Source organism: Fukomys damarensis, unplaced genomic scaffold (genome assembly GCF_012274545.1).
Source record: "Fukomys damarensis isolate Sample0158 unplaced genomic scaffold, DMR_v1.0_HiC HiC_scaffold_11, whole genome shotgun sequence".
Taxonomy (NCBI): domain Eukaryota; kingdom Metazoa; phylum Chordata; class Mammalia; order Rodentia; family Bathyergidae; genus Fukomys; species Fukomys damarensis.
Genome location: NW_022900923.1, coordinates 4419623 through 4441063, shown reverse-complemented (window position 1 = coordinate 4441063; position 21441 = coordinate 4419623). Strand labels below are relative to the sequence as shown.

Genomic DNA, 21441 nt, shown 5'->3' with positions numbered 1-21441 from the left:
TTACTCATAATGAAGTTATTAGATTATATCATGTTCTTTAAAGGAAATACTCAGTAAATCTGATTTTCTCCTTACCAAATAAATAAATAATTTTTTCCACATCTCTACTTTTAACACGTATCAAGAGTCTGTATAAAATGACTTGCTCAGACTTTTTCCCAAATTCTATAGGAGGTTATAAGTGACTGGGTTCTTACTTATCACAATAAATTAAAGGATAGGTGTGGGGTGCGAGGCACCAGTCCCACACCCTCTGACATGTGGACAAATCAGAGTCAGTGATGCCCAGTGGTATCATTCTGGTTGTACCAATAGAGTAAGAGCTTTTCCTTTCCCAGTTCACCCTTTTTTCCTCAGTCCCCCTTAAGTCTGAAGAGCGTAGTCCTGGGTAAAATAGATGGAAGAGGATGCCTACTATGTAATAATTTAGAAGACAAACTGGGGTCACTCTGTGTAGCAATTCTGTACACACTTGGGGAAGTCAGCCCTGAGAGTTTCACATGTGGAGAGGAGGGTTCCTCTTGGCCACCATAAAACGTAGGAACATGGCAAAAACAGTAGTGTTAACTCAGCAGACTAACGTGATGTTGGTTTCGGCAGACGAAAACTACAAGGAAACAATGAAGAAGAGAGTGATTTCCTGACCTGAAGAATTATTTCTAAGGACTCACTATGATTTGCACCAATCATTATATTGAATGTTAGGACAATAACACAGGTCTTAATGACATTCAAACTTATTTTTATGGTGTGGGTGAACACCTGTAATCCCAACACTTGGGAGGCTGAGGCAGGAGAATTGCCAATACTTCCAGGCCAGCCTGGGCTACATAGTGAGTTCAAGTCCAGCCTAAACGACTGTGCAAGACCCAACTCAAAACAGAAAGACAGAGAAACATATTTTACAAATATGGGATGCAGAGTAATTGAAATTACTATTTTATCATAAGTCCAAAGAAATAATGAATGGTCACCTATGCCTTTTTTACTACTTCAGGAAAACATTCCTTTATGCCACAATGATAACCTCCTACTTTTTAAAAGTTTGCATAAGCTTACCTTGAATATGGTCTCTTGAACCATAGAAGTTTATATTCTAAGCAAATGGTTCAGAGACTTCTCTAAGCTCGGTGTGGTGACACAAGTCTGTAGTCCCAGATGCTGTACAGGCTGAAGCAAGAGGTCCACCAGTTCAAGGCCAGCTAGGACTCCTTGTGAGACTTGGTCTCAAAGTAATGATAATGTAATGATGATAATAATTGTAATAAAATATTTTTAAAAGGGCTGAGAATGTAGCTTAGTGGTAGAGCGCTTGCCTAGCAGGATGAACAGGGGTTCAATTTCCATTTCAGTTGAGAGAAAAAATTAAGAAAAAGAGAGACATCTCCATTTCCATGAATGCATACTACCACACATTTTTTTTTAAATCCTAGGCATTTACACAGAGTAGCAATAATTATTCAAAAATGGTGGAGAGGTTACTTAAGCAGAAAACTCTATCAACTTAAGGTGGAGGTAAGTGTAAGATTTATATACAGCCAGCAGCTTTGGAATCGTGCGACAGGTAACATTTCTCTTCCGTTCACTTGTGTTCACTTGCAACTTGGGGATTACTGATGTCAAATATCTGTATATAGACAGCATTTGGTTTACTTTTTGATAAGGAGCCACTTCTGAGAAGCTTTCCTGATGTTTCCTATGGCAATCGACCAACTTGTTTGCCCGCAAACTACCCTAGATATTTTAATTTTGTTCAAAGCCCCTTACATCGTGTACGTACTTATGTAACTAACTTTCATGTCGATGGCATCCGTACTGGCTGGATGGGTGGGTCTTTGAGAAGAGAGACTCTCCACAAAACTTTTGTTTCATAGATGTAAATAAGACTTCAATAAGTCAATGATAGTTCTAAATGATTTTTTTCCAAAAATTATATATAATAATATTACATATAATTATATATATTGAAAATTATATAAACAGCCTATGTAGATATTATGAATTTGCAATTAATGTTATTGGAAAGCAAAAAGATTGCATGGCGTGTTTGTACTAGTTATTTATTAAGCACGTGCTACTTGCATTACTCATAGAACATTTAATTTATGTATCATGATGTTCGTTCAGAACTATGTTTTCCACTTGGTGGCTTTGAAACTGTGGCTCACACACTTGTTCATAAACGCGTTGTACCATGTTCATGCACATAGAAGCCTTACAGTTGTTATAAAAATTTTCAAATTGTGTGGCAGTTGTTTGATAAGTGCCCATCAACACTCTCTGGTGAAGCTCAGCCAGGACAGACTGTGTCCCGTTCTTGTTGAATTTTCATAGCATGCTGCCTGGACAGTAGTACATACTCCGCTAACCCTACATGTTGAACTAACACCCGTCCGGTAGAAGAATGAACACCAACACCATTGCTACCGCACAGTTGCACTCTTGTATGCCACAGAAGGCAGGAGCAGATGCCTCCCAGTCATCAGTCTGAATTTATCATGTCTTACCCTTTTCTCTTCCTATTTGATTTTGGGTAAAATAGGATTTTAAAACTTCACTCTGAACTCAGAAGTCCAGTGCCTCTCTTTCTGTTTCTGCTTAACATTTTGGAAAGGAAACTATCAGTGACAAGGACAGGGTCTCCCAGATGTTGTGCCTGCCTGGCCGGCCGTAGTCTTTACCTTGTCTTGCTGACTGCACCAGAGTTTGGGAAATTACTTTTTGTTGTGCACACATACAAACAGTCCACACATACATAGAGGCAAGGAGTGCCTGAGCTAAAATGGATATTCCACATCTATCTGAACTTAAATGTTCTACTTCAGGAAAAATTTTAAAATATTTCACCCATTTTGTCCTCTAAATGGAAAACTGCAATCAAATACCAGTGGTTTTATTGCATCACATTTCTGTTGTGCTGCTTTTAGTACTGTTTTCCAGACTCATGTTTTCTTGCTCCTTTTTCTTCTGTCTTTCTTCTTTTGATCTGTGGTTTTCTTTTTCCTTACTTTATTCATTATAATTCTGTTGCCATTTCTGGTCACTGAAAGTAATTTTTAAATCTTGAAATAATTTCAGGTTTATAGAAAAGTTGCAGAAATACCATTAAAAACTGCCATATACTCATCAGTTTGATTTCTAACCCACACCAAGAAATTTGCTTTTCTTTCTTTTCACTCTCAAAACATTTTTTTCTCTATGTACACATTGATCTTTTGAATCATTTGAGACAAAATTTCAGAAGCGATGCATCTTTATCTCTGAATATGAATGTATGTTTTCTATTTAGTTATGTTATAAAATCAGGAAATTGACATTTGTAAAAACAACTTATTTCTAATATATACATAAGTATATGATTTATATTTTACTGATTGCCCAAATCATATTTTTTGTAGCAAAAAAATATCATGTCCATGCTGTACATGATAATTTTGTGCCAGGCATGGTGGCACAAACCTGCAATCTCAACTCTTGACTTTCAGACCAGCCTGGGCTGCGTAATGAGACCCTGTCTCATAAAACGTAAATAAATGAATGAAAATTTCGCATGGCACTCGGTTCTTATGTCTCTTCCTCACTTTTAATCAAGAGCTCTTCACTCCTTAGTCTGACTTTGCCTTTTATGACCCTTACATTTTTAATGAGCAGAGGCTGCTTCTTTTTCAGTTACTTCTTGGCTTTGCCTTGTGGTGGTTCTTCATTGGTGGATTATGATTTCCCATTTTTAGCATCATTTCAGGAAGCACCACATCTCATCTCACCCAGGGATTGTAATGTTAACTTTGGCCATTTAAAGGCTTCCACATCTTACACTTGCTGTTTTTCTGCAAAAGTTATTTGAAGTAACGTATATTCTTTTGCATCAGATTTTTGTATACTAGGTTTAGCAAGCAATGATAATTCTTACTGGGATCAGTTATTGCTGTATTTGTCAAATAGTGATTTTATAGCCTCACAATTTCTTCTCTGTTTACCTCCTAGCATTCTACTGTAAGACCTTTTACCTCAGTCCCAGTTACTTAATCATTTATTTATATCAATATGAACTCATAGGTTCCTATTTATTCATTAAATTTTTATTGGTATTTTTTGCCATACATAATGGTTACATCCATCATAGGGAATTTATGCATAATCTATCTTAATTCTTTTTTCCCATTTCTCTCCCCTCCTTTCAACCTTTCTTTTCATTCCTTGTCATTAATTAGCTGGGGATATAGCTCATTGGTGCCGCACCTGCCTGGCAAGCACAAGGTCTTGTGTTTAATATCTGGTACTGAAAAAAAAAAAAAATCAGTGTCATTAATTGGTTTCATACTAAGGGCTTCTCACATTTTCCTAGTAGGAGCTTTTCAAGCCAACTTTTGATAGAATCAGATAACCTAAATAAGATGACCAAGGAAATAAGGGATTTTGTATGGAGTAAGAAGAATTTTACCTGATTATCATAGTAATGAAGTATATGTATCAATGGTTCAGACAAAGCCTGTACAGTATACATATGCACGAGGCATTCTGTGAGCATTACTGACTTAACTTGCGTTGCTGTGTTTTCTGCTCAAGCCAACAATCAAATGATTATGGAATGACTGAAATTTCTTTTAAAACAGACATACAGAAGTATATACATTTCAAACACTGTTATCAAAGTAGTTGTTCTCATTTAGATCGTAAAAGTACTCCAGAGACTTGGAGGTGGGCCTGGTTGGAGGAGGCTTCATTAGGGGCATGACTTGGAAGGGTAAGTTCTCTGCTCAAGCTCCATCCTTCTCTCTGTTTCCTGGTCACTGTGTGGTGAGCAGCTGTCCTCCGCCCTGCCGTTCTACCCCGCTATTTCTGCCTTACAGCCAGCTTGCCATGGCCGGAACTCATTCTAACTGTGAGCCTAAACAAAGCTCTTGTCTTTTCAGTTTCCCATGTTGGCTATTTTGTCCCAGTGACAAGAAAGCTAATATAAGAAATTGGGACAAGGAATAGGTAGTTGCTGTGACTGTATCGATCATCTGGTTTTGTGTTTTTTGGAACTGGTTTGAGGGATTGATTTGGAAATATTTGAAGATGCAAGATGGAGAAACTCTGGAACACTGAGAGCAGTGCTTGATGTATGATACTGGTCAGCACTCAATTAGCATGCTGATGGGAATGTGGGCCATAAGGAGCGGGCTTAGGAGGTTTCAGTTGGGACCAACGACTTCACTGGCAGTTGTACTAGATGCTGTAAGTGTTATGCTCTGGCAAAAATTTGTCTTCATTTTGCCCATGTCCTGAGACTTTTCATGCCCTGAGATTAAGAGCAACATACTAAGTAATATGATGGAGATGGTGTGGGTACTACTGGCTGCTCTCAGCCAGTTTTCTAGTGAGAATAAGGTTCAAAAGCAGAACTGAATGATGTGAAGCTTGGCCAGAGAGGGAGCAGATTTATAAATTTGGAGCAAAGGAGAATGTGGTTGAAAAGATTAACATGAAAAAGAAGTACTTTGCACAAGGATAGTAGAAAAGATGGCTAGATAGCATCTCAGGAATTGGCTATGACCTACACTTCTAGAACTTAAAGGTGTAAAAGGGCAAAGGGAAATTTCTTTGAAAGACTTTGTTTTCATAAGGTAACCCCAGGGTGCCGTGCTCCAGAAGGACCATGTGGAGAATTTTTCCCCTGGGATTCATTTCACTGTGCTCAGCCAGCCAGGCATTCAGAGGCCACTGCAGCCAGTGGCCTGGCTGTTGTTCAAGCTGGTGGGAGACTTTAGCATTAGCCACACAGAGCTTTTTTTTTAGGCATGCAGAATACAAGAATTGTGATGGTTATGGAGGCTCCTACCCAGATTTCAGGCAAAAGTATGTGAGAGTCTTGGTGTACACAAAGAGGCCCTGAAGCAAGAATGCACGAAGCTGTGAGTGGAGGCAAAAGTGCAGTGGAGACCCCAGGACTTTGGAGGTGCCAGGAATGTGGAAGCTCTGTTGAGGGAAACTGCAGACAGTGAGTGGAACCCACCCGCGAATGAGGCCACGTGGCCTGCAAGCAGTAAAGCTACATGAGCAGGGTCACCCAAGACCTTTGGCCTCCCGCGGGTATTGGACATGGAGCCACAGGATTTAATATTTGACCTACTGGGTTTCAATCTTGCTTTGATCCGGTTCTTTTCTACCCACTTATTCCTCCCTTTGGAATTAGAATATTTACCCTGTGAATAGCAGTATTTAGCTTTTTTTTTTTATTTAACATGGTCCTATAACTGAGAATTTGCTTTGAGTCTCAGAGGAGAACTGGACTCGAGTACCAGTACTTGCTGTTACTGTTAAGACTTTGGCAACCCTTAGACATGGATGAAATACATTTTTGCATAATGGATAATCGTGAGTCTTTTGGGATGTGTAATGTCATGATTTATATCTAAAATGTCTCCCAAAAGTCTCACATTCAAACACATAGGTCACTATAGGTGTGACTTGAAAGGGTATATTATCAACCTGAGCTCTACCCTTCTCTCTCTACTTCCTGACTGTCATGATGTGCACAGTTTTCCTTCGCCATGCCATTCTGCTGTGCTCCCTCTGCCTTGGAGCCACCGACTATGAACTGAACCCACTAAAACTGTGAGCCGAAATGAACCTCTCCTCCTGTAAGTTGCAGGTGTTTGATCTTTTATCCCAGTGATAGGAAAGATGACAAAGACAGTAGTTAACTTTGGAGTCTATATTTATTCTAATGACACTAGAGTTTCTGAAAAAACATATTAACAGTTTAAGTAATGATCCACTCGAGAAAATTTGCTTTATTATATTAGTGTTTCAACTGGGTATGATCAGCAAATAATCCTCTAGGTTTGGATGTAATTGTCTTTTGGTTGTTTTGGAAAAGATCAAAATATAGCCATTTTCCTCCGTTAGATTGGTTTTTCATGGTTTCTATATCTGTTTAGCTTTCAATTTCTTGATAATCGGTCTTTTTTATTATTAACACCATTATATAAATAGTGCCTAGCATGTGAAATGAAATGAACTTATGAGATCTCTAAGTAATTATTAAATGAGATTAAAATAGCTCTTATTTACTGAATGCCTAAGTATGAGTGAATTTTTTCACTTAGCATTTTATATTCGTAATGTATATATCAACTATATAGTAATACTACAAGCCTTTAGATATCACTGTTTTATAGGTAAAGATTCTTAGGCCCCCAGGACACACAATGATAAGGGAAAACAAATTCAAACTCAGTGTGATTTGATTAAAAAACCCTTATATGAACAGGTAGGCAAGTCAATCTCAGTCATTTTTCAAGATTTTCCTCCTTTGAGATACACAAAGGTCTTACAGGAATTACGTGAGGCCAACATTTCAGAGAGCTCTGCCTTCCTGACTGCCGTATCTCTGATCCTTCAAAGTTCATCCTTCCAGGACTCTGAGGACCACACAGAAGGAATGGGAATTTTATCAGCACTGACATTCCTAGAGCTTGGAGTCCAGCTCAGTCTCCTATACCAGGGCCACCAGGCCTACCCCCATGGTATCAGTCACCTCCTGGGAGCCAAATGCTGCATTTCTTTATTTCCAAAAGCCAACCCCCGACTCTTTCCCAGTAATGTGAAATCTTTGCTCCTCTTGCTGTTTCTCTGCTCACACTCTTCCTTTTACCCACTCCTATTTCCCACTCCCTGAATAATCTCTTAGAACTCAAATTGCAGGAAAGCACAGCTGGGGTTGGACAGTCACGCGCAGTCCTCCTGAAGCAAACATGCATGAGGAGAACTAGTATTTTTTTGGCCAAGCGAGTGGGACATTCACTGAGGATCCTGTTAGAATCTCCATTACCTGTCCTGTCACACACATTTACACACACTGTTGCACTTATTGTCCTATGATAATTACATTTAAACCATCATTTTCCAAATGTATTCTGTGTACATTTTTCTGTCCAACAGCTACATACAAAAACAATGCTGGAGTGCACGATTATATTATAAAATATAATAACAAAACTAATCTTTTAACAAAAAATTAGCAGAATTTTTAGCCCTCTATGTAAAACACACAGTGCACTAACTTTGGAAGCTTGGAGAAGTACATTTGCTTAGATTCTTTTTTTGTGACCTCTGTTGTTATCTGAACCACCAGAGCATGGTTTGCAAGCCACTCATTTAATTTGCTTTTCTCTGGAAAGATCTTGGGAAGGAACACACACACACACACACACACACACACACACACACACTCACACTCACACACACTCACAGAGGGCCCTGGTGATATTAATTGCCTGCAGGGAAAGGAAGTGAGTACTTGAAGAACAGGGACAGGGAACAGACTTTTCACTACAAGCTTTTCTGTAGCTTTTGAATTTTAAGCAAAGTGAGTACATTATCTATTGAATAAATTAATTTGAAATGTCAGTTTACACGAAGGTAAGGATCATATGTGTTGAGGTGGAAGTTGAAACTGTAGAGGAGCGTGGCACACGAGAAATAACAAGGATATCGGTCTAGATGGCAGAGGGGGATCAGAAAATAGCAGAGGTTGTCAAAGGGCTGGATGCAACCTTTACGACCTCGTTTCCTCCCTTTTTAAAAGCAGTAACTTCTGGAATTTTTAATGTCTTGTTTGAAAGCACTTCTTACTCATACGTTCCCAGTAATGTTTTATGAAGTAGAATGTGCAAGTAGCATTTTCCTTCCTCTTGTAGATGAAGAGCTGGTTGCTCAGGGGGACTACGCTATGCCTAAGTTTACAGGTTCCTGATCCGTGTAAGTCCACACACGTACACCTGCTGCATACCAGACAGCTTCTCTGGACGTCCTTCAGGTACTTCAGGTCCGCTTCTGCGTGCCAGCGTGTGTCACCTTCGGTTCAGAGCTGCTCATCCCCTCGCCTCTTCCGCACAGAAGGGTGACTCATCCCCCTCCCACTCACTGTTCTTCTGGCCTTGTGCTGTCTGCTATTCGGAGACTTGCCACACCAGACTGGAGCTTTAAGGGCTTTCTTCCTTTTCCCCTCTGTCACAGCTCACTTACGGGGTGTTCCTTCAGCCGTGGCGCTTAGAGGGAGAGCCTCAGAGAACAGCAGCTCTTAGGAACCGCAGCTCACCAGTCATGAGGGTGAGAAATAAACCTTTTGGTTTCATAACCTATTGAGAGAACTGCATCTTTATCCCAGCTAAGCTGATTGATAGTTACAGTGCTAACAAAAGTGAGAATGTTACATACAACAGACATTCTGAAAGGAGTGCTTGGTGATGCCCCCGCAAAGCTGGTCAGAGATTTTTGAGACTGCGGTGACGTTAGGGCTCCTCCATGCGGTGACACCGCTGTAAGGCGTTGATGCTGTCTCAGCAGAGCGTCTGGTGCGTCATCATTAGCACTCAACAAAGGTTTACTAAACTAGACTAAACTGTCTGATGGGAACTGAGGTTATGGCTCAGAGCTGGACGTGAAGGTTTTACAGACACCACCAGCACAGGATTTTCTACCTAAAGAGAAAGTATCTGAACGGTAGAGCTGAGGTCCGGTAACTGAGACTTTGGGAAGGTTTAGGTGGGATTTCGATTTCCAAAGAGGACAGGATTTGAAAGAGAAGATAATCAAGAAAACAGAATGTCACAGTACCAAAGGGACTAGAGTAGAAAGCTTGCAAGAGACTTGGATGTGTCAACAGTCAAGCATGGCGGTAAGCAAACAGAGGGAGGCCTGAGAAAATAAGTCCTGGGGTCTTCTTAATAAGCACTCTGTATTTTTAGAGATGGCCTTCCTCAAAATGCTACTGCACCAGAACGTTTCTATTTAACTTTTAAATTATTCTTACAGAGGTGCTACATGGCTTTCCTGATCTGAAGTGTCATGCTTTTTGCACAAGAAGGGACCACATTAACCCAGAGACAGAGCTGTTCCAGTCTCCTATCACGATTTGATGCTCTCTTCCCTTCTGATGACTATTGCTTTTCCTTTCAACTTCCACCTCAGGCCTTTCTGCTGACTTTCATGCTGCTCCGTGAAGAAACAATCCAAATTTGCCCATCTTCAGGGTCCAGGATGCCAATTCACAGCCGTGAAAATCCTTTCTTGTGTGGCAAAGGGACCAATTATTCCCTGTAATTAGCAGCCAGCTTGCAGTTACCTGGTGTGTGCTCAGTGCACAGGCATCCCATGTATGCAGAAACCTGGTGCAGTGTGACAGTGGCCTGCTCACTCCTTTGCACATGCAACTGGCTCTTGTTTTTTGGGACCCTCAGGTTTCTGCATAGCTTCTCCTTAGCACTCATTGCTTTATTTCATAGTGGAAACACAAAAATGATCTTTGTTTTTTTGTGTGTGTTTTTCTTTTTGAGATGTGGTTTTATTATATTTTGCAGAATGATCTTGAACTTGGAGGCTTAATCAGTTGTCCTGCTTCAGCCTCCTGAATAGCAGGGACTATGAGTATACATCAAGTGTGCAGTTAAAATAGAGCTGAATAGCAGGCCCAGAAAAATACTGAACACCCTTCCATCTCCCTGAGTTCCCCAACTGAAATTATCAATATTAACTAGAGGATAATTTGTATTTTGTTTTACTATTAAATTTATTTTTCTTTTTTATATTAGCCTATCATTTACATTATGCTTAATGTCACATCTACTATCTTTTTCTGCAAGAGTCTGATAGCAGGAAAGTATAAAGGACATCACAATATATGACTAATTTCCTAAGACTTATGAAACAAATGTGTATTAATGGTAGTGCTGGACAGCTCAACATTAGGCTTTTAGCTGAGACTTGCTGAATAATTTCTTTTGCAACCACATTAATAGGCAATTTAAAATTTTGCTGAAATATATTAATATCTTATGATAAAATAATTAACTGACAAAGATAACTATGATTCAAAATATTATATATTCAAATTATAAAATAACTTACTAAAATGCTGAAATTCAAGGTTTACCATAATCTTACATGGCTAGCCATTTCAATTTTTTTTGCAAAACACTCATCTGATTGAGTACTCATTTGAAAGAGTAGAAATGAAATATGTTTTATTAACTTTTATGTGTAGTAATGACAGCATCAACTGTCAAATTCTGTTTTGTGATAAATGCCTTTTCCTCTTATTATGTATAATAAAATATATAGCTATCAGTCACTAATTTTAAAACTGGTAAGAGATTGATATGATTGTTTCTGTAGACATTTGTATTTCTCTTTCTTAGATGAATATATACCTGAAAAATCAATTTTAATATTTCTCTTTATAGGACTTCAAAATCTCATAATAAAACAAGACAGTCTTGGCCTGGGGATTTAGCTCAGCGGTTTGGTGGCCTGCCTTGTAAGCACAAGGACCCAAGTTCAATCCGGTACCAAAAATAAATAAATAAAGAAGATAGTCTTTTCCCCTTTTAATGTTAAAGCACAAAACTCAAGTATATGTTATTTTTTTCCCCTTCAGAGCCTTGCATTTTAAATAAACATCAAATCGAGGACAAAATAATAATTTGAGTTATTAATATTAATTTAACACTTTATTAACATTTTCACCATAATTATGAAATGAATTTAGATTTGGTTCAACTTCTCAACATATTAAGAGTAATGGAGAAAAAAATATAATTGGCTTTCACTTTCTTTTTTACGGAAAAAGAAAGTCTGTTTTAAAAATTAGCTGTTGACAACAGCCACTTTCTTAGCAATCAGCAGCCAACAAGGCAAAACAATGCACAGACTACCATGATCACTTGATAATTTGTCACTTTAATGATTACACTCAAAATTATGAAGTGAAAGTGGCAGTGGTATGGAAATACAGACTTGAGCTCCTCAGACCTGTCACCCTGTTCGCATGGCTTCTAAATGTTTCCTTGTCATTGATTTAATGCGGTTATCTCCTTGCTATTGCTTGAACTAGAAAACACAGCTACTGCATTTGGTAAATTTCCGTAGATACCGTGACTGTTAATCCCGATATGTCAGTTTCATTAGATTAAGAAATTCCTAGCAGATTCGTAAAGCATGACCCTGGCTGTGTCTGGAAAGGCCCTGGGCTGTGGCCCTGGGCTGTGGCCTTGGGCACCAGGTACAGCTCCTCACCCCTTCCTCTCAGGTGCTGCTCCCCTCTCCGATTCCCAGATTCCAGTGGCCATGAGCTCCGCAGCTCCGCTCCACCTTCCCTTCCGCCATGATGTTTCTGCCTTGGAGCCTGCTGAGCATGCGCTGGATTTCCTGGCCCTGTGGACTAAAGCGAACCTTTCCTTTTCTAATTTCTGCATGTCAGATATTGTGCCTCGGCAATAGGAAAGCTAACTGATACAGACACGTTACAGATTCAAAATTATGACAATGTATTACTTTAAATATTCTACTTCTGAAATAGCCTTTGCCCCCGTGAGACATGCCTTTTCTTGGTTTCCAGTCAGAATGCTCACCAATGAAGGAAACATTAAATGACTTGCTGTGTATTCATAGAACAAAGTACCAAGTAGCCCTGCATGTTATATCATCTATAAGAATATGTGAATCAATAACTTGAAGCTGAAATAAAGGAGAGAGCTGTCAAAATTAGGCCGAAGAGTCTTTTAATAGAAATGTATCCTCCAGGGATTTAAACAGAAGAATTTGCAGTCTGGGTTTAAGACAGGAAGCAGAACATTTGTAGTGGACAAGATCTGGAGCATGCAATGAAAACGTAAGGCTACAATGAAACGTGGGTGCTGGGACTGAGAGAGCCAGGCGATTGTGAGCTTAGGTAATTGATTTTGCTGTCCACATAACAGGGCAAGTCTGGGAATAAGGGTGGGAGTCCTGAGGAGGAGTAAGACGGCTAGCTAGCTGTCAGGATATGTATACCGTGTGATTGGGACAGGTTGGGGAGAGCAAGAAGGCAAGGAACAAACGCTGTGTACCCAAAGGCATAAGGAAAGAGACACAGCAAAATGCAGCCAGATGGCAGGCAGTACCCTTGAAAAGTCTGAGATTTGAAGTTTTTTGTTTGTTTCATTGTTATTTTTAAAGACACATGTTCTTCCGGTTGGGAAGTACCTCTTAAAGCAAGGAGAATGCTAGCCCTTCGCTCCAGTGACGGTGCTGTCCCTGGACTTGGACAAGGAAGTCTTTCTGAAGAAGAAATGGGCAGGCCCTGACATACTGCTGCATAGAAGCATTTCGGGCACCTCAGGAGAGGGCTGGACTGATTTAATAGGCAGGGTTAAAAAGTGGGGCAAGGGCTTCATCTGGAGGAGCGGAAGGGGCCACAGCTCTCAAAAGGAAGAGGAGACTGGCCTGTTACGAGAGGAGGGAGGCCATTTTGTGCAAGCTTGTGCATGGGGCTAGAGTCTGGCTAGCCCTTATCTTAGTTCTGCTTCTCCAAGGAACTTCAAAGAAGTCCTTCTCATTTGAAGGGGCAGTTTAGTCTCCATGAAATGACTGCTTTTGTTCGGAGTTGTCTTAGTTTTGTGGAGGGGAGGCTCTCTCTGCTGAAATTCAAGATGACCACAGATTAGGGGAGGGACTAGAGGCTTTCACGTGCCCATGGGTATTGAATGTTCCTGTAAATCTCTTAACCAAATTTCCCCAATCTTGAACGTGAATGGGGTTGGTCATGTGAACATAGGGCTTGTCAACCCATATTGCCAGTTTTTGGATACAGTCTCTAAGTGTCTGCCGTGGCTGTCTGTAGAGGAGGGCAGGATCTGACCCCAAGTTTAAGTTAATAAAGAAGATAAGCACAAAATGAAGGTCCAGCTTTGTTCTGCTTTTACTCACTAATTAGGTGTGAGGAAAATAACATTTTTTTTCTGCTCTGAAATTACAGTGCTTTGTCATTTTTGGATATGCTATTAATGTTGAATAGCTACCATGTGTTTACTAAACTCTACAACTAAAAAAAAAAAAAAGAAAAAAATTTTAGGAGAGAAAATAATTTTAAACCATGGGTTTTTGTATGAGTTGTATTTTAGCTAGTCATGTGACCAAAGAATAAACATTAAAATAACAAGGAATTATCATTACTCAGAGTGGAGAAACACAGACTTAGATGAAATTTTACAAAATTTTAATGTATCCAAATTTACCTCTAGTTTATAGAAATGCATAGTTCATAGTCATATTTTTAGTATTTCTAAAAATATTATAAAATAAAATTGACAGTGTTAACCATTTTAACTGTACTGTTTAATGGCAATTAGATTGACATTATTGTTTGTTTGTTTGTTTGTTTGTTGAGACAGGGTCTCACTATGTAGTTGAGACTGACCTGGAACTCACTGTGTAGCCCAGGCTGGTCTCAAACTCACAGCAATCCTCCTACCTCAGCCTCCCAAGTGCTGGGATTACAGGCATGCGCTACCACGCCCATCTAGATTGATGTTATTATGCAAACATCATCACTGTACATTTCCAGGACTTTTCTGTCATCTCAACTTGAAATTCTGTCCACATTAAGCAGTAACTCACTACTTCCCGAGCCCCTGGTAGCCTCTGTTTTGTTTTCTGTCTATGAATTTGACTATTGTGGGTACATTTTGTGAGTAGAATCATAGAACACCTGTGTCACATGCTTTTTGTGGGTTCTTTCAAAAGCATCTGGACTATGGAACTGAGAATAAATATTGATTAGTGGTGTATTTCAGATTGATATGCTAGCATCAGAGTGCTTTTCCATCTCCAAATACAGAGTTCAGAATTCTTAGGCACCAAAGCTATCTCTGTCTTTCCCATTAGTTCATAGTATAATAAAATTTAGCCCTTTATACTTTTTGGAATTTGACTAACAGTTATGTTACAGACTCTTAGCATCACGCTACTGCTAATCCCTTTCATAGTGACTGTCACCTGTGTTCTGAGTACCGTAATGGCTTTATCTCAGTTTAGTCTTCACATGCATTGAAGCATGTCATGCACTCTTGTAATCATGGACAGGAAGTCTGAGAGACTTAAAGTAAGTTTTTCAAAGCCACACTGCTCATATAAACCAAATTGGGGACTGAACTCAGGTCTATGACTTGAAAACTCAGACACTGTCTCCTAAATAATGGTATAGTAAGGATAGCACATACAGTTTTGCTGAGCCCAAACTCTTAGGAATATATATCATCTCTAGTATTGTTTCTTTACAAAACTATCTAAAGTCAGTATGTGCTTCAGTATGTCATGAAGAAACACAGTTATTAAAATAAATATTTCAAATCGCCTTGACTTCGAAGACAGATACCTAACTTAATATAGGAAAGAGAATTTGAAATGAAGTAACACCGTTGTGTCCATTGGTAAATAATGTATTGCAGCCAGCTGTATCTTAATTGCTCAGGCTGTTGATAAATAATCCAGCACCGCTGCTCTCCACAGACAATTTGCTTTGGATCAGAGCAGACAACTCAAACAACAGTAATTACAAGGAAACCCTTTTATATGAATTCCTGTTTCCTATGGAGAAGGAAAATCCCTTGATAAAGGGCCGGGACACCTTTTCCCCATTTTTCTCTGAAACACAGCCTCAATACCTGGTCTGAAGTTATTTTAGTTGAATTAATTTTGATTTGATAAAAATGGAAAAAGTTGTGTATTCTGTTGAAAAATGTTGTTTTTTGTTGCTTTTGCTGTTCAACTGCACTGTCACGAGTTATGTTCATTTTGCATTTTAAATTAAAAGATACAGCAGATGTGGAAGCTTTATTTAAGGCCATACTTTTGTTGAAGTAATCTACATTGCTAAATAATTGTTTGCTGTGAGGGTATTTTTTATATTAGTAGATAAATGTGTCTTTAAAAGAAAGAAATAGACTTTAGGAAGTCTTCACTATATCCAGGGATTTGCTGTAACATGGTATCATTGTATTTATAGTTCTGTGGTGTTAAAATGAATATTAAATGAAACAAAATTCCCAAGGATTACTCAGGAGGCAGCTGAGTACATAACATTTTGCATAGATGGTTGGAAGGCACAATTTCACTCCATCGCTGTGTCCATATCCTTGAACGATTTTGACTGAAGACAGCATTTCTTTGAATTTTTCATTAAACCAGACGTCTTGAAATATGAATTCCTTTTATGTTTCTGCAAGTTTTGGCTAAAAGAACCCCAGTGAATAAATCATACAATACTACGTGTCACCAGCACTTGTGAATATTTCTGCTTTGTTATTCTATTCTCAGTAGAGCACCATTGATTATCAAGCTCAGCGGAGAGCATTTTATGATCATATATCTCCATTAGCTCCTAGTTTGACTACCACAGATTTTCCTGGTTAAGCTTGCATTATGTATTAGGAAGCCTATCTCTTCAGTGCAAAGTTTGATTTCATTTTTCTAAGCCTAGAACTCTTATTATGTATTATGTATAAAGATTCTTATCTTTTATATGTAAAAATAGGCCTCACTGTCTTTGTGTAACTGAAATGTATGCCATCTTTTTTTCCCCTTGATTCACAGGTAGCGTATTATACTATGAAGATGGATCTCTACAATGCAATGGCTGTCAGGGTAAATATTTCTTCACTTGTTAAACAAATGAAAAGTCAATTGTGCCCTGAATTCGCTTTTAATAAAATGAGCACAGCAGAATAATGCAAATTTGATTGATATGCTAATGTTAACAGAGAAAAGAGCACATGATTAAAAAGTTAGCTATCCTAAATAATCTCGGCAACATTAAAAACCAGAGTAAAATATAAAATATGTGCTTAGGAATGTGTATGTTTTAGAGTGTTGAATACCTCTAAGCCGTAACTAAAGAAAGACTACAAATACTAATGAAGCCGTGTATTAGTTTCCATGTGCCATAGAAAATATTGTGATAAATAGATGAGTATGGCTCCGGGATATATGATCTCTGCCCAACACAAATCCGTTAGAAATTATACATACGATTTGTGGTGATAATGACATTTTCCAACTTACAGGCTTTATTTTTATCATTTGTGCGTGCTATTTTTCCAACAGAATGCTAAATTTAGCAGTTATGGGGCTTGGACCTGATTTTAACCTGGAATGGGCATCATAAGATATTTCCTTTGTCTCAGACAAAATGACAACATCTTAATTGCTAAACTATCCTATATGGAGAAGTTTCATAGTTTTTAAGACCTAATATCACCTTACTATCTTTTCTTTCATTAATCTGCTGATCCTTTGTTCTGCGAATAGTAGATTTTATTTGGGTTGAGGCAAAGGAGCAAAGAATTTCTGAAAGTATGTGTTGACCCGTGCTGGCCTAAGCGATGATATGTTGGCTCCTACACTGCCTTTGGAAGGAGCGCTTTCTTCTCTAGGCGTAAACGTACTGGAAGCTCAGGCCAGAGCCTGTCTCCAAAATCTCTGTCCACTTCTTTGCTCTTCTGAGTTTGTGGAAGAAGAAGGAAGAAGTAGATCTCTTTGCCACTTCCGAGCCACAAGCAGATACTGTAACTACAGGGTGCTATTTAGCTTGTAATATTTGTGAAAGAAAAGTTTGATTTTTCTCTTTAGTCTGGATTTTGATTCTCTCTACTGCTCTGCCATAGATTTTTCTTCCTGCCACCTGTGACCCTAGAGTAAGAATCAGTAGATGCCCAAGAAGCTAACCCAGTGGATAAGCTATATCTGGGGTAATCCTGTGGATCACCAGGGGAGGCCCCAGAAGGAGAGCCGATCTTCCACGTCATTTGTGCTAGAAGCACAGAAGAGAGGGTTGGAATTGTGTGTAGTATTCAAATTGAAATCTGGTCTGATTTGCATCATTATGGTTGCTCTTACCTAGACTAGTCATATCCAGGGCACTATCAGTACCAGAGCTTTCTACTTATTCCAACATCATACCAAGAACTCTGTTTCACAGTAGCCCCACCCATGCCAGTTGGTGCTTGATTAAGATCAGTGGGCAATTTTGAACTTTAACTGTGTCCTGTGATCTTGGAAAATAGCAAAGGTTTAAAAAAACTCCTCTGAGAAGCAGCCCAGACACGTCACCCCTTCACACTGCGGTGGTCGTTTGGGTCCCAATGGTGCCATCAGTCGCCCCTCAGTGCTGCAGCTGCTGCGGCACCATGGCTGTGCTCGTCGCGCTGCTGCCCTTGTTGGTGGCGGATGTTTTAGGGAATGAGTTTAGTATATTAAGATCGCCAGGGTCCGTTGTCTTCCGAAATGGAAATTGGCCTATACCAGGAGAACGAATCCCAGACGTGGCTGCGTTGTCCATGGGCTTCTCTGTGAAAGAAGACCTTTCTTGGCCAGGACTCGCGGTGGGTAACTTATTCCATCGGCCCAGGGCTACCGTCATGGTGCTGGTGAAGGGAGTTGACAGGCTGCCTCTCCCTCCAGGTGGTGTCGTCTCCTATCCTTTGGAGAATGCAGTTCCTTTTAGTCTTGACAGCGTTGCAAATTCCATTCACTCCTTGTTTTCTGAAGAAACTCCTGTAGTTCTGCAGTGGGCTCCCAGTGAGGGAAGAGTATATATGGTGGGGAAGGCAGATTCAGCTTTTGAAGACCTTTCAGTCACATTGTGGCAACTGCGTCATCGCCTGTTTCAAGAAAACTCCGTTCTCAATTCCCTTCCCCTCAACTCTCTGAGTAGGAACGACGAAGTTGGCCTGCTCTTCCTCTCTGAACTGCAAGTGCTCCATGACATTTCAAGTCTGTTGTCTCGTCACAAGCATCTAGCTAAGGACCATTCTCCTGATTTATATTCACTGGAGCTGTCGGGTTTAGATGACATTGGGAAACATTATGGGGAAGACTCCGAACAATTCAGAGATGCTTCTAGGATACTCGTTGATGCTCTGCAGAAGTTTGCAGATGACATGTACACTCTTTATGGTGGTAATGCAGTGGTGGAATTAGTGACTGTCAAATCGTTTGACACAGCTCTTGTGAGGAAGACAAGGACTGTCCTGGAGACAAAACCAGAGGACACTGCAAGGCCCTATAACCTTGCATTCAAGTATAATTTTGAGTATGCAGTGGTTTTCAACATGATACTTTGGACAGTGATTGCGTTGGCCTTGGCTGTGATTATCGCCTCTTACAACATTTGGAATATGGATCCCGGCTATGACGGCATCATTTACAGGATGACAAACCAGAAGATTCGAATGGACTGAGCTTTCCTCGTGCCAGACTTAGACAAGGGGTTTAGACATCTGCTGTTTTATTAAAATATATCTTTTAGTGTACTTTAAAATAGATAGTACCCTTGATCTTTTTAAAAAAGCAAATTTTGTTCTTTATTTTGTGTGCACCTGTGATTTTTTTTAGAGTATCGATGTGAGTCAAAATATGTGATATAGACTCCATAGTATGCTTGAGTTTTATGATATAGCCATTTAATAACATGATTTCATTCCATTTAGTAAATTTGGAAAGACGTGCTGAAAAAAAGTAAATCAGAGTAGCTTGTGTTATCTATGTTGGAAAAATGCACTGAATTTATTAGAGAAACTTATGAATGCTTAACTTGCTTGTATAGAACAAATGAAAATCCTATTTGGGCTGGTACATACTATGAATTATTTGTAAAAATTATTTGTAATTTGAAGTAAATATCTCTGAAATGAGAGATGTTATCTTAAAGCAGCCCTAAAGTACTAGATATGCTTATACAGTCACTTAGTTTCGAACTGTCTCTGATTGGCAGTGTGGCTGTTTTAAATTCCTGCTGCAAGTGTGGTGATTGTGTGTCTAGGACAGATACTCAGAACGCGATGTGATTTAGAAGAGGCCGACTCCGTGGCATGTAGATGTTTGTAATTAGATTCGAAAAACAAGTCTTGGGGACATCTTGAGGCATGAATCTAAAATCTTTCTCCTTCAGTAACTTTGCCCCTGTGCAGTTACTGTAGTCTGTGGTACAATTTTATTCTGTAGAATATTGGGTGGAAGGGGATGATTTGTACTTTTCTTGTGGAAGTGGACCAATGTCTTTAAACAGTCACAAATAAAGTTAATGATTACAAAAACAATCCTTCCACTTCATTGTGTTTTGGAAAGAGCTTGTTGCCAACGAACTACCCTTCCCGAATGACTTAGCTATGACACACAGATACCCAATTCTGTTACCTATGACAAGGCTAGACTTCTCTCCTCCAAATCTTATTATTTACCTCCCCAGTGCTTAGCTGATCTGCTTATTTTCTCTGAACAATTGGAGCAACAGGCTCACAGAACCGCATCTCTGCTCGTGTGCTTGCCCCCAGGTTCCTGGACTTTGGCCAGCGGACAATGTCTCCTTAACATCTCCTCCTGAAAATAGCCAGCTTCGGGGTGAAACCTCTGATAACACTACCCGGGCATGCCACTCCGTCATCTGCCACACAGCAGTTGTCTTCTAGCCTCACTTACACCTTCCTTCAAAAGACTAACTCCTGTGCCTACCTCTTGGCGTCCTTGTAAATCTTATGGTCAAGTATTCTGCCTATTTGGCAGTTCACCTCTGTACCCTGGGACAGCTGCTGCCTTTCTGTCCCCCTTGCAAATAGCCCTTTCAAATAAAGCTGCTCCCTGCGACATCTAGATTTTTGTTTTCTGACAAACTATCCCATGAGGGAGGCCATTCCAGAAGAAAAGCAATGGGGGCCAGATAAAGAGAGGGAATCCTGGAGCATAATCTAGAGCTTGAGATGACCCACTTCAGACACTGGAGTTTCTGCAAGGCTAAAGGGAAAGGTGTAAATGTTACTGGGGGCGATGCAAAGTAGAAGCCGTTCTCTAACGAGGTGGACAGGCTGCAGAGAATGGTGGTGAGTTAATTTGCTAACAGACTTAGCGCTTTGTGCTCCGAACCAAGGAGTCAGGGCCGAGGCTCACTTGCATAGAGGCCGTAAGTACCTCTCTAACGAAGGTTAATTTTTAACACAAGTTGATCGCAGTGATCCAAACTGAATCCATCTGTGGGTGGATTTCCTGTTAAAATTCTGATCTCTGCCGGAGTGAGCTGTTCAAGATACAGATGTGTGGTCCGCGTACCTTTGTATGGACACATCTGAGGATTGCAACCCTCACTGGAGAGCAGTAGCTGAAGTTTTATTTCTGAGAACTAAAACTCTCCCTTTGCAGTTCATGAGCTACCAAATAACTGTATTCAAAGTAGTTCAAGTGTGGGTGGTGTGAGTGTCCCGGGAGTAAAATAAGACCCTCTAATGCTAATAGATAACAGCCAATAATCTGTGTGGTCAATAATATTCATACATATATATGAATATATATCTCCAAATCATAAATAGGACTGTACAATAGGTAAGAACAACCCCATTAGGATGGCCTCGTGCTAGTTATATATTTGGCTATTGGTTGCTAGCACGACAACTAATTATATCTAGTGGTCACAGAGGTCGATAAAACAGAAAGACTGTGAAAACACACTTTTACCCCCCATCCCTGAAGAGATGTTACTCGTTTCTGAGTAAGCACAACTTGCCTGTACGTAATTTTGCCTTACATAACAGACATCAGTACCCTTATGTGCCCCATGTACTTTGCCCTCATTGGCCCCACCCCTGTTGA

The 21441-nt window shown here is 39.7% G+C and overlaps 2 protein-coding genes across 8 annotated transcripts in view; both read left to right on the top strand.

Moving 5' to 3' along the window:
- Spata17 (spermatogenesis associated 17) overlaps positions 1-21441 on the top strand; it is a 222090-nt gene that overhangs the window by 12946 nt on the left and 187703 nt on the right. For all 7 annotated transcript variants that reach the window (XM_033762032.1, XM_010642503.3, XM_010642501.2 and 4 more), the window contains exons 3-4: positions 1434-1515; positions 16399-16449. In XM_033762032.1, coding sequence (XP_033617923.1) covers positions 1434-1515; positions 16399-16449 — 133 coding nt within the window. The remainder of the gene's footprint in view (positions 1-1433; positions 1516-16398; positions 16450-21441) is intronic.
- LOC104875118 (renin receptor-like) lies at positions 1487-19886 on the top strand. The gene is made up of 3 exons (XM_033762034.1): positions 1487-1515; positions 16399-16449; positions 17469-19886. Exon 3 carries the CDS (start codon positions 17946-17948, stop codon positions 19041-19043), a length of 1098 nt encoding a protein of 365 aa, XP_033617925.1. The 5' UTR covers positions 1487-1515; positions 16399-16449; positions 17469-17945; the 3' UTR covers positions 19044-19886.

What these genes read in the sequence shown, in the direction of transcription:
- LOC104875118 (XM_033762034.1), top strand. Translation starts at nt 17,946, where the DNA reads ATGGTGCCATCAGTCGCCCCTCAGTGCTGCAGCTGCTGCGGCACCATG.